The sequence below is a fragment of the Balaenoptera musculus genome, chromosome 2 (genome assembly GCF_009873245.2).
Source record: "Balaenoptera musculus isolate JJ_BM4_2016_0621 chromosome 2, mBalMus1.pri.v3, whole genome shotgun sequence".
In the NCBI taxonomy this organism is placed as follows: domain Eukaryota; kingdom Metazoa; phylum Chordata; class Mammalia; order Artiodactyla; family Balaenopteridae; genus Balaenoptera; species Balaenoptera musculus.
The window spans coordinates 36,323,002-36,336,306 of NC_045786.1; the positions used below are offsets into that span (position 1 = coordinate 36,323,002).

At 43.6% G+C, this 13,305-nt stretch overlaps 1 protein-coding gene, 2 long non-coding RNA genes and 1 other non-coding gene across 7 annotated transcripts in view; 2 read left to right on the forward strand and 2 right to left on the reverse strand.

The window, feature by feature from the left end:
* Positions 1-4,823, forward strand: part of FSD2 (fibronectin type III and SPRY domain containing 2) — a 40,757-nt gene extending 35,934 nt beyond the window's left edge. Inside the window, exons 12-13 of the mRNA XM_036843273.1 lie at positions 176-352; positions 2,364-4,823. Coding sequence (XP_036699168.1) covers positions 176-352; positions 2,364-2,613 — 427 coding nt within the window. The 3' untranslated portion in view covers positions 2,614-4,823. The remainder of the gene's footprint in view (positions 1-175; positions 353-2,363) is intronic.
* LOC118890427 lies at positions 4,651-11,421 on the reverse strand. 4 transcript variants are annotated; one of them, XR_005018739.1, is made up of 4 exons: positions 11,251-11,421; positions 7,700-7,854; positions 7,131-7,221; positions 4,651-5,520 (listed from the first exon to the last, which is right to left on the reverse strand). It is a non-coding gene; the product is annotated as an uncharacterized LOC118890427 (long non-coding RNA). The 4 variants fall into 4 exon arrangements; XR_005018741.1 differs by having other exon boundaries at positions 4,651-4,969; positions 7,131-7,247; XR_005018738.1 differs by having other exon boundaries at positions 7,131-7,247.
* On the reverse strand, positions 6,083-6,209 carry LOC118891549. The gene has a single exon (XR_005019105.1).
* A 77-nt stretch (positions 11,422-11,498) lies between the features above and the next one.
* On the forward strand, positions 11,499-12,460 carry LOC118891104. Its single transcript, XR_005018901.1, has 3 exons — positions 11,499-11,575; positions 11,940-12,040; positions 12,146-12,460. It is a non-coding gene; the product is annotated as an uncharacterized LOC118891104 (long non-coding RNA).
* Positions 12,461-13,305: the final 845 nt, after the last annotated feature.

Below are 13,305 nucleotides of genomic sequence, written 5' to 3' on the forward strand. Positions count from 1 at the left end.
TCAGTCAAGTGAGCTTTGAGAGTTAGGGCTGTGCTGCTTTACAAGTGGGTGTTCAAACACCTGCCTCCACACTTCTAGACCACCTACTGACTGACCCCAGCAGTTGGTGTCACTCACCTGCACAGCCGGGCTTGGGTCACCCCAAATCACAGATGCTTCCACTTTCTAAAACCAGGTGTGTTGCTGTCATGGGAAACCTAATTCCAGTCCGAGGGCGCCATTACTGGGAGGTGGAGGTGGACGAGTGTTTGGATTACACGGTGGGTGTGGCCTTTGAAGATGTCCCTAAACAGGAAGACCTGGGAGCAAACTGCCTCTCCTGGTGCCTGAGGCACACATTTGCATCATCAAGGTAAGGTGAAATCTGGATACCCAAGATTAAAAGGTGCTTTGATAAGAATAGAGCGAGAGGTTTTCACTAGTAGTAACTAAGGCCCACGTTATGTTTTCTAAAATACGCTAAGATATTTCAGGACTCATTTCCAGCCCCCTTCCCTAAAGTCCAGATGGAAAGAGAAAGCAGCTCTGGGTACTTCCAATAAAATAGCTAAAATTCATGGAGTACTTATTCTGCGCTAAGCACTGTTCTACACTCTTACACATACTATCTCGTTTACTTCCCATAATTGTATTATCCCATTTTAAAGATAAGAAAGCTATGCCCCACAGCAGTTCAATAATCCACCCAACAGGGATTCAGAGCTTGGATTCAAACCCAGGCAGTCTGGCTCCAAAGACAGCATTCTTCACCACTAAGTGATTGGTTTTGCATTTATGTTCAACTTCAGTGTTACTAAATGAAGTTTGATTTGAAGCCCCAATTCTATCTTTTTTAGTAGATGTGGGCAGATGCTTAATGGTTATGGTTAATTCCAGTTTGCTTCTACCGCTAAGCATTCTGTCCTCTACTGGAGTAGTTCCATAAAGCTGGGAAAATCCATGAGGCCCAGGCCAGCAGACATTTCAGACTTAGAAAGCCATGGGTGCAACCACTCTCCATCTCAAAAATTGCAAAAATTTTTACCACACCAGTTACCCAGCACCGTGGGTACTATGGGGCCTCTGATCCTCGACTTGCTGAATCCTATTAACGTTTCATCCAATGTTTTGTGCCCAGGAGCCTCCATCGTGGTTAGTTAAATGTTGTCATGCCCAAGCAAAGGTGAGAAGAGCAACTTTCCTCCTGTAAGATATTAAGACTAAAATCGGCTCTGCTAAACCTCAGACCCAGTTTGAGGAATGAAAGAAATCCTGTTCACTGAGCCACGTACTGTTTTTGGATATTCTGCCTGAACTAAGACTAAAAAAATCAGTCTCCTCTCCTAGTCGGTTAAGAACAAGGGGCAGGGAAAAACTGAAGGAGCATAAAGGACGAGGAGGAGTCTGTGTGGAGTGGGAGAGGTGAGGTTAAAAGACAGAAGAAGGTGGGAACACAAGACAGAGTGAAAAAGGAAGGGCGAAAAGCAGAGTGCCAGAGCAGAAGTTTGTAGTCCCACCCTGGAAAGATGTCCGGGGAAGGGGGGGTGGTGGTGGTGGTATGTGTGTGTGTCTCTTAACAGTGGAGGACTCGTATTTTTTGGTTCATAGTCTTAGACTCTATTGGTGGTGAGAGGGAAAGTAGAGGGAACGGCTCATTCAGTTTCTGTTGGCTGCTCAGTTAAGAAAAAAACAAGGTGAACTGGGATGGAAAGAGGCTGGTTTGTTCCGACACATGTGGATCATATTCTAAGCGTTCATCCCAGCCATGTGGACCAGCATGCTGGCACACAGAACTTCAAACATCCATAGGGGGCAGAGCTAGGAAATTCCTGTGGCCAGCTTTGGTTTCAGCCATTTTCAAAGCACAAAGGAGAAGCATCCTCCCTTCATGAGAGGCTGCTGGTGCTATATAATACTGAGTGGTGACAGGCCCCCAGGTGCCCCGCTTAGTTTGAAAGTTTAGGAAAGGGATGCCTCAGAGTACTTGTGCACAGATTATACCAAAAGGCCCAATTTATTACATGAAAGATCATGAGGTTTCCTGTTTCAAATGTCTTTATTACAAGGGATTTACACATCTGAACCTTGAAATCCACATTTTTAAACGTATTTCTATACAAATTTTGATTCAATATGAGTTTATGATACTGTATGTTAAGTTTCTGCAGTTAAGTGGCTGCTCAAAAACAGAGTTTTGAAATATAAGTTTCTTAGGACACGTTTTAGAAAAGAGATACATAGTTTGAGAAATGGCCTGTTACTTTGATAGTCATTTAATAAAAGAAAATGATATAATCATAGGAGTATTTGAAAATTGAAATGTTCTGTAAATAGCCCATCTACAGAATTTCTGAAGCTTTGTTATATCAACATTTAATCTTTAGGCATAAGTATGAATTTCTACACAAGACGACTCCAGATATAAGGATAACGGTTTCCCCAAGGAAGATTGGCATTCTATTAGACTATGAAAATTCAAAATTGTCATTTTTCAACGTGGACATTTCTCAGCATCTGTACACGTTCAGTTGTCAGCTTCCCCAATTTGTGCATCCCTGTTTTTCTTTGGAAAAGCCTGGATGTCTAAAGATACACAATGGCATTTCAATGCCAAAGTGCGTCACTTTCTATTAGACCATTCTGATGCCCAGCTTCCTGTCTCTCTTCCGTACCTACCCCTCTCCCAGCCACTCACGCCTCAGTTGCCTGAACTTAGCATTCAAGCACCATGCACCCAGCCCATCATTTATGGTTCCTGTTATTATCTGCCAGACTGGTGTGCTGGCATTCATTTCACCTGACTTGGATCCTGTGTGCTGCCACCTGTGTGATGCTAGGTTAGTCAGTTCTGGCTGTAAAATGAAGGCTCAGACTAAATGAACTCAAAGGTCTTTCAGGTTGTCAAACTGTATTGGTCTATCTGTGTATATGCAAAGTATCTGAGTCCCCAAGGCCTACAGAGCTTGGGGGAGAAGGAGGGAAGAGATACATAAGTGTTAGTGGCTCCAGCCACCCCAGCACTTGTGACATTTCATTAGTCAGCCAAGAACAGGCGTAAGAAGGCAGGAGGCCACCCACAAAGAGAACCAGGGAAGCCACGTGCCGTGCTCAGCAGCCTTCTCCTCTCCCGTTTTCCCAGCAGTCAGTGGCACTCCGGGGAGGTTTCTCCCACCGAACACTGTTTCTAAAAACCTGGTCCTCTCCCTCATGGTACTTACCCCCTTTAATTTTGAAATGATCTTTGTACCACCTAATTCCATGAAGGCAGGACAGTATCTGTCTTGTTCATCACTCAATCCCCAAGGGCTAACACGTGCACACCAAATATTTGTTTCATCCAGCCACTGCTCTTCGGCCTCTCACTGCTCTCCATGTGAGGGATGGCAGGGCTTGTTCAAACTATAGCAGAAGACCTATTGCAGGAGAGGGACAAACCTGAGGGGAGGCAGTATGAAGGAAGAGAGGGGCAACTGTGGCTAGATGGCAAGACTGGTAAAAATGCAACATTACCTACTACTACATGCTTCCTGGTGTCACACAGCAGCCTACACATAAATAATAATAAACGTGTTGCTTTCACTATGTGCACGTTTGGGGTAGGGGGGCTAAGGTCTGGTAAAAAATAGACAACATTAGTTGCAACTGATTCTAGGAACTGTCCTATAATGCAAAGAGAACCAGATTTGAAATCGGAAGACCTGAGTTTGATTGCTATTTTGTAGCGACTTTGCCTTACGACCATTGAAAAGTCACATTATCTCCCTGAGCTTCTGTTTCTCTTTAAACAAAGAGAAAAATAATACTTGTCTTATAGGATGGGAGATTTAATGACAAACATGAGAATGCATAACAGTGTATGACATATAGCAAATGCACAACAATCTTTGAAGAGAAAATATCAGTCCACCAAGTGCAAAGCTGAGCCCTGGTAGGAGAGGTGGTCTCCAGCCAGCACCTTTGGGCATCCTGCCTCACTGCTCTCATGCCATTTTGTGACCTCGATGCCCAGCTCCCTTGGCTGCATTTCTGGTTCTCCAGTTCAAGTTTCCAGTTGCCACTTAAAGCTCTGCACACACAGCATTTTCATGCTTACCAGTCAAGATGCAGAGTAAATGACTCCACCTGTAAAGCAATTCTCAGGGACAATTTAGTATCGTGCCCTGTGGATGCTTCTCTAAACATATATGCCCCTGATCTCATCACTTAAAGTTTTATGTTAACTGAAAAATCTTTCACTTTAAAGATTTTCACTTACATGTTTCCCAGTACACTCAAAGTCTGACACAAGGAGAACCTCTTGTCTCCTATCTCAAAACTCTGCCTATTGGTATAAACAGAAGTTCAGATTCTTGAATTCACAACTCAACTTGACAATCTTAAAGCTCGTTACAAACACACACACACACACACACACACACACACATCCCTCTGCCCTGCCAACCTGGATCACTACCCTTATATAAGGAAGATACAACCAAAGCAAGCACAGAGATGGTTCAAGTTACAAACAATTAAAATATATATGTGTGTATTATCAAAAATGTTATCAGCTACTAAAAAAGAAACTACTGAGTAGGAAGTAGGACATCACAGATAAAGTAAGTTTGAATTCAGGATTCTAATAGGCTTTATTTCACATGTAATGTAACATGGATAAAAACTAGGCACCTATAAGGTTCTAATAAAATTTTATTTGATCAAGAAAAAAATGGTGTAGAAATAGCTTTGATTTTTAAAATCCACTTAATCTAAATAAGGCAGATGACCAACTTCAAGCATCACAATTATTCAGCATGAAGAACCCTTCTTTAAACATGTTTCTCATCTTCCACAAGAAAAAAAAAGTCTAGAAAAGAACCAAAACAAAACTTTTGTTTTTTGTAAAATATTCTAATTCCTTAAAATGCCAAGAACAATCTGCTGGAACTAAATTTCAATAAGGGGCAGGATTTACCTCAAGGCCATGTTCACCTGCAACCTGCTGATAAATCTGTTAAAAAACAAAACAGAAAAAGATTTTTTTTAAAAAAATCAGACCATTGTAGCCACAATCCCTCATACTGGGCAAAAGATACCAAAATCTGTTCTTTTCTTAGCTTTACCTATATCACTTTATAACTCTTGAGCAAGTTATTAACATAATCTTTGGCTTCCCCACCTTAACAAAGGGGAAAGAGAATATGTAAAACCACCATAGAATCCTGGTGTAAACTAACACGGTTTAATAATTCAAAATACTCAGAATTTAAGGCACCTTTATTAGATGAGATTGTAAAGCTGGTTAGAGACTTGGGATACAAAATGACACTGGTTTCTGGTAAAATTAAACTGCCTTTCATTTGGAAAAGTGTATGTTTAATAATTGACTTCCTGCTGGTTCAAACAACAATATGCAATCACTTGTACACATGCAATAAAGTAATTTCTGAAGCACGTGCTTGGTCATCAGTTTGCTCTTCTCATCCTCCAAAATGTGTTAAAATCTTACGTGGCTCACACAGTGGCAGCTGCCCCCAGCACAATTCACCATGATGTGGCATTCTGTAAATGAGACTAGGTTGGTCTCTATCCAAGGTTTAGCTACCAGAAGACTTCCTGGGGCTTCCCTGGTGGCACAGTGGTTAAGAATCCGCCTGCCAATGCAGGGGACATGGGTTTGAGCCCTGGTCCGGGAAGATCCCACGTGCCGCGGAGCAACTGAGCCCGTGTGCCACAATTACTGAAGCTCGCACACCTAGAGCCCATGCTCCTCAACAAGAGAACCCACCACAATGAGAAGCCCATGCACCACAACAAAGAGTAGCCCCCGCTCGCCGCAACTAGAGAAAGCCTGCACACAGCAATGAAGACCCAATGCAGCCAATAATTAATTAATTAATTAATTAATTAAAAAAAAAAAAAAAAGACTTCCTGGACCCTATGAAGACTGTATTACAGGAAAGGTCCTCTCCTCCACTTTCCTAACCAACTTCTCCAACTTCTAGTCACCTTCCTATCAATTAGAGTAAGATACTCATGGGTTCACTATGTCTTTCTTCACCCTGACTCATCTATAAATTCACTACTCCTATTTTCTATAGTAAGACAATGGAAAGTGTATAATTGCTGTTGGTAGATAAGTAGGTCTTGAATTCATTTTGCAAACAAGACCTGTTCTATCTACCTTTTCATTTAGGAGGCTAAAAGCAGAGTCAGCTTGACTTCAAGGACTCTATTTTCTTAGTCTCCAGAAGAACATGACAAGTCCAGCTTTTAAAACACTGTCCTCTAGCATGTCAAGATATTGAGGGAATGGTAATCTATTACTTTTATAACTTCAAGCTTTAAGAGATTTGAACTCTTACATATGCTTGCTTCATGGCAACCAACGCTTAATGAATCTAAATGCAAGATAACAGTTTGTGGGCTTCCCTGGTGGCGCAGTGGTTGAGAATCCGCCTGCCAATGCAGGGACACGGGTTCGAGCCCTGGTCCGGGAAGATCCCACATGCCGCGGAGCAACTAAGTCCGTGCACCACAACTACTGAGCCTGCGCTCTAGAGCCCGTGAGCCACAACTACTAAGACTGCGTGCCTAGAGCCCGTGCTCTGCAGCAAGAGAAGCCACCACAATGAGAAGCCTGCGCACCGCAACAAAGAGTAGCCCCCGTTCGTTGCAAATAGAGAAAGCCCGTGCACAGCGAAGACCCAACGCAGCCAAAAAAAAAAAAAGATAACAGTTTGTGATTTGCAAAGATTGCACCCGGTCAGCATCTTTTCTGTCAGTTAGGAAGTCTCCCGGAAGGAGCGTAACCATGAGTTGGGCACAGCTATGCCCCAAATTAGTAAAATGTCCCAAATATTTTAGAAATGCTACTGAACAGGGGCTAGTTCATGTCTTTCTACTTCAGGGCTTATTTTCTGCTATTCCCCAATCCCAGAAAAAAAATTAAGCCCGACTAATTAATTGTTTTTTCTTCATTTTTCCCACACTTTGACAGATTCAGGTTTTTCTGCTCTATTTTCACCTCACTCAAATCCTGGTAGAATTAAACTATCATTTATTTGAGTTATGCAAATTCAACTAAACAGCTTGCAGCTGATTAAAACAACATGCAGTCACTCAGACATAACCGATAAAAATGTTTTTATAGAATGAACTTGGATTCTAACCTTGCTGTCTCCCCTGTGCTCATTCCTAAGCCTAAATGTGGGTCTCTTTGAAAGCAGCTTACGAGATGTCCGTATATTCAAACAGACTGGACTGGAGACAAGAATATAATCCATTCACTGGGAAAGAATCCAACCAACAAAACTGAGCTTTCCCAGCTATGCATTTAAACAAAGCAGGAACTTAGTTTTTACAAATGGATTTACTGAGTACATACATCACTTCTTGGTAAAGCCATCCTATTATTCGGCCACACAGAAAGATTTCTACCCTCTGACTTCCCTTCATATTCCAAATACCCATCCAATTAAGGGGGAGGGCGCAGTGACAGAGAAGGAAAACAAGAGAAGCACGATCCAAAAATAAGGATAGAGCTCTGGAAAAGACACTTGATAGTGTCTTTTGTACAATTTATAATTTATAAACCAGCCACAGATTCCTGGGAACCCGGAATGGATGCCACCCCCCCACCCCCGGCTCCTTGCCCACCCAAGTAATGCCTGTATAAAAGTTACTTCTTAGAAGCATTGCCTAATTCCTCCCTCTCCCAGGTTAAGTTCCACATACTCACCTCCTTCAGAATACTTAAGGGGCTATACTGCCACCATGACCTGTGTCTACTCCGCTTGACTGTAAGCAAATAAAAGGCAGGAACTGTGCCTTCATAATCTCTGAATGATCAGAACATGGAAACAACAGTGTTCTGCTTTCAAAGAGCTCGTATATCTGAAAAGAAAAAGGAGACATCAAATTGTCTTCCAAATTAAAAGAAAAGCCTCTTTATTAGAAAGTAGCTTTCAAATATGCGTGTACTGGTAGGAGCAGGGGGAGTAATTCTCAACCTTTCTTCTGTTCCAATACACCTGAGGGATCTAATACATAATCCTATTAGTTAGCAGTGCTCCACGGTGACTTCTAATATGGGCAGAGTGGGAGGGGCTTAGAAGAATCTAGGGGGTGGGGAAGATGTGTGTGGCCTAGAAAGCTCCTCCCCATCACTGCAAGAAACCTTTGACACATTTAATAATATAGTTTTGACTACTCTTAATTAAGAGAGCCCAAAGGTCTACAATATGTTTACTTAAAATGCTCTGAAACATAAATTTGGTTCATATCCTCTGGAGGCTGGTGAGTGGAAGTTACCCCCTTGGCCCTGAGCTTGACATACATTCTGATATGTATCACAGAACAGGACTCTGGCTCTCTGCTGGTCTTAGAATCTAAGACTTTGATGGAGGAAGTTATATGCCGTTGAGGTAATGAAAAATTTAGGGACTTACAAAGATCACAGGCGATTCCTTCTCAAATGTTGTGTCCTTTTTTTTTTAATACTTTTTTTTTTTTTGGCTATGCAGCGCGGCCTGTGAGATCTTAGTTCCTCGGCCAGGGACCAAACCCGTGCCCCCTGCAGTGGAAGCATGGAGCCCTAACCACTGGACAGCCAGGGAATTCCTTCAAGTGTCTTTAAAAAAACATTTTATGGGAATAGATGTCCTCACAAGTGATACAAAGTAACAATTACAGTAGCTCAATGCCAAACAACAGCTCCACTCCCCGAGACAAACTTGGCCAAATTTTTTTTTTTAATTAATTTATTTATTTATTTTTGGCTGCGTTGGGTCCTCGTTTCTGTGCGAGGGCCCTTTCCAATTGCGGCAAGCGGGGGCCACTCCCCACCGCAGCGCGCTGGCCTCTCACCGCCGCGGCCCCTCCCGCTGCGGAGCACAGGCTCCAGACGCGCAGGCCCAGCAGCCGTGGCTCACGGGCCCAGCCGCCCCGCGGCATGCGGGATCCTCCCGGACTGGGGCACGAACCCGCGTCCCCTGCATTGGCAGGTGGACTCCCAACCACTGCGCCACCAGGGAAGCCCCCTTGGCCAAATTTATGTAATACCCGCCGAATGAAAAATCAGAAGGAGGCACTCTTCATTACTGAAATCTCATCCTTTCCAAAAAGTTGATGGCTGGCTAGAATTTTCAGAGAGTGGGATCCTATGTTTCACTACTTTAAAGCAGAAAAATATGTTCCCAGCCCTTCAAAGAACTTCAAGCCAATTTCCCCAAAATAACCACATATAACTGTCAAAGATTTCTGCTAAAGAGAAGGCGTTTTAAACACCAATTACCTACTTATGTAATAACTATGAACTCAGTATAATTCCAGTAGAAATTATAGAAGTATAAGACTGTCCCTGTTATTCCATTTTTAAGGTGATACTTCTGCTCATCTCACAATCACTTGCTACAGCAATCATCTGTCTACATCATCTAAAATGTTTTTGAAACATTTGTATAGAGCAGTTATTCTTAAAAGTCTGGTCCCTGTGAGGGCCCCTGAGATCCTTTCACTCTAACAATAGAATGTGTGCTTGTATATTCTTGTGTTTAAAGACACCTCTCAGTTTTAATTTCTAATACCATAAATATTGATATATATAACACACATAAATGAGAGCTCTTTGGAATCCTCAATAATTTGTAAGGGAGTCCTGAGAGCAAAAAGTTTGAAAATAATTTATATAGAGTAACAGTGGGTCCCTCACAATGAACATCTAGTTGAATGAGTTCCTCAGTAGAAAGACTTCCCCTGTGTGATGCTAACAGTTTTCAATATTTGCTAATGTTCAGGTTGTTTTCTAGACCTCTTAGGCTTACCCACGTTCCTACAAGACATTTCCACCTAATAATATGGGAAAGATGAGAGAGATAATGCACAATACTTTTAAACAGCACGAGCACTAAGTGCAGTATTACTTACACAGACAGTTGAGGTGTGACTGCAATGCCCTCTACAGCATCTGCCCTGGACTTGCGGGCAACTTACGAGTTCTTTATAGCTAGTTTCTGATTCAGACAGTGTTTTGAGTAAACATTTCCACAGATTGTTACAGTAAATATTCATAGTGAGAACTCAAATAATAAATAGTTAGTGATAAGTCTTCCAAGGTGAGCATATATCTATGAACACCAGGCTTTTCTGTGTAAAGGTATGTAACAGGTACGCAGTTTCATCTTCACGTTTTGTTACTACACAAACGTTCCTGAATAGGAAATGATAGACGCATCTACATCTATAGAGTATCTAAAATGTAAATAAATGACAGTTCTAACTCCTAACACATAGTGACTTTGCCTGTGATGGATTCATACTGTACCTAAATGTACAACACCACCCTCTTCACTCCTGCTCACTTCCCCCCAAAAAGACTTGTTCAGCAATCCAAAGAGATGGTATGGTGTGGAGGAAAGAATTCTGGGTTGGAAATGAAGAAATCTCACTTCTAGTCCCATCTCTATCACTAACAACCTGTGTTACTTTCAGCCTGTCTCCTCTCAAAGACTGTGCTTCAATTTAAGATGAAAGGAGGGGGGACTTCCCTCGTGGCACAGTGGTTGGGGATCAACCTGCCGGTGCGGGGGACGCGGGTTCAAGCCCTGGTCCGGGAAGATCCACATGCCGCGGGGCAGCTGGGCCCGTGCGCCACAGCTACTGAGCCTGCTCTCCGGAGCCTGTGAGCCACAACTACTGAAGCCCGCGGGCCTGGAGCCCATGCTCCGCAGCAAGAGAGGCTGCCGCACTGAGTAGCCCACGCACTGCAGGGAGGAGTGGCCCCCGCTCGCGCAACTAGAGAGAGCCCGTGCACAGCAGGAAGGACCTAATGCAGCCAAAAACAAACAAAAAAAAAATTTTTTTTTAAAAAGATGAAAGGAGGGGTATGACCTAGACAGTTCTGTTCCACCTCTAATACCAAATGACTCTGCTGGCCGATTCAGGAAGCTTAAAACTTACCAACTGTGAGTGTACTTTTTCAAATTAATGCAACAGGCGCTGCTGCCTCAAGCAGAAATCATCGATTATGAAAGTCTGGGTTTGTATAGACCTTCACGTTGCATACCTTATGCAACACAGGATAGCGCCCAAGGGAAATTTCACCTACTGAATTTTTTTCTTAAACTTCATTCTGAGTGTGGATTTCTCCCTTCCACATCTATCCCCACGACAGCTCCGTGAGCTACCAAGCTCGTTTTTCAGACGAAGTCCAGAAAGCGGAGAACAATGAGTTAGTAATGAGACCTAGGTCCCGGTGGCGCTGACACGGCGACAGATACACCGACCCCTCACCTCTACTCCGGTTCCCCTCCGCGTCTCCTGAAGCCCGACACTCCAGCCAGCCTGCCTACAAGGACGCTGTTGTCATCCGCCTCGCCGGGTGGCCGGAGATCGGCCTTACTTTACGCGACAGAAGACGCCTGCTCTCCAGTGTCCGATCTCGGGGGCAACTCTTTTCTTCTTCCGGCGGAAAAGAGCTCTTTCCGCTTTCCGGGGCGCCGGGAGGAAGTCCCGCCCCACGCAGTAGCGTGAGGTGGAGGGTCGCGTCGAGGCGCCGCGCGCAGGCGCGAAGAGAATTAAGCGGTTGACGCTTTCTGGGAGGGCTGCTGTACGCCCGGTAGGGTAGTCTAGAAGAACTGGGGACGCGGGTTGGGGGAGGGGTGTGTTTGTTGCTGGGTCCACGGCCGGAGAGGCCTGGGAGTCGTTCAGTGGGGCTTGAGAGAGCGGCTTGGAGACTCCATCTATTCAGAAAACAACACACTCCTCCCACGGGGATCCTCCGGGGAATCCTGGCCCGCTACCCCCCCAGCTGCCCCTCTTTCTGGCCTTGCTCCACCTGCCCCTTGCTGTATTTAGTTTCTTACTGTCTTTCGTTTATCTGTGTAGCCCCATATCTTGTCGCAATAATGGCTACCATTTGCTGAGCGTTGGCTGTGCATCTCACAGCAGTAGCTCATAAGCGCCTGGTAATTCTTGATTAGTAGGACTGTTGAAGCTCACTCATTCCTTTACCACCGCCGGGATTGAGGGCCTATGTAGTCCTGGGCTGGTCTATGGATATGGCAGTCTTTGGGTTGGAAAGGTAAATTAGAAATTAAAATTGCTGTTGCCTTAGTTTCCTAGGGCTGTCATAACGGAGTGACACACATTGGGTGCCCTAAAACAACAGGTATTTATTTTCTCACAGTTCTGGAGGCTGGAAGTCCGAAATAAAGGTGTCAGCAGGATCATGTTTCCTCTGAGACTAGGTAAAACCCTTCCTTGCCCCTTCTTAGTTTGTGGTCCAGCAATCCTTGGTGTTCTTTGGCTTGTACCTGCCTTCCTCCAGTCTCTTAACTCTGTTCTCTTGTGGTGTTCTGTGTCTCATCTCTTAAAAGAACACTAGTCCCGTTGGATAAAGGGCCCATCCCACTCCAGTATGACCTGATCTTAACTAACTACATCTGCAATGACACTATTTCCAGATAAAGTCACATTCTAAGGTCCAGGAAGGACATGAATGGGGTGGGGGTGGGGGGAATGTGACACTGTACAACCCAGTATAGATGTCAAAGAGCTTAAGAAGTAGGCAAGCCAAACGCTGACAATAAATAGCTGTAGTACAAGTGAATTCAAATATAATTTCATTGGATCTGAGAAGTTTTCATGGACATTTGGGCTATCCCCTTGATAGGTGGGTATGATTTGGATGTGCCATCATAGACCATCATAGGCAGCATGCTAGGCAGACAGACATCACAGACAAGCACAGGTTGGAATGTAAAAAGAAGTTAGGTTAAAGCAGGAGGGATCTTGAACGCAGGCTGGAGTTTGGAGTCTGTTCTGTATGTAAAATGAATAAATTGAGTGCAGGGGGGTTGTGCTTTGAAGATTAATTAGCAGCTTGGGCCAAACTTACTTTGTGTTACTTATTCCAGTTTAAGAAGTCGTAAACCCTATCCCCTGAGCATATCCTGTGCTTTTTCATCCTGGTGTCCCTGATCATGCTGTCCTTTATTCCTGGAATGCTGCTTTCAAGCTGCATGATTTTTACTTGTTGATTTTTTTTTGTCATGGAAATTGTGGTGTGAAATGAGGTGGGGGAGGAGAGTTGTTCAACTTACTTTAAAAAAATTTTTTTAATTGAAGTATAGTTGATTTACAATGTTCTGTTAGTTTCAGGTGTACAGCAAAGTGATTAATATATATATTCATGTATTCTTTTTCAGATTCTTTTCCACTGTAGGGTATTACAAGATATTGAATATAGTTCTCTGTGCTATACAGTAGGTCCTTGTTGTTTACCTATTTTATATATAGTAGTAGTGTGTATCTGTTAATCCCAACCTCCTAATGTATCCTTCCCCC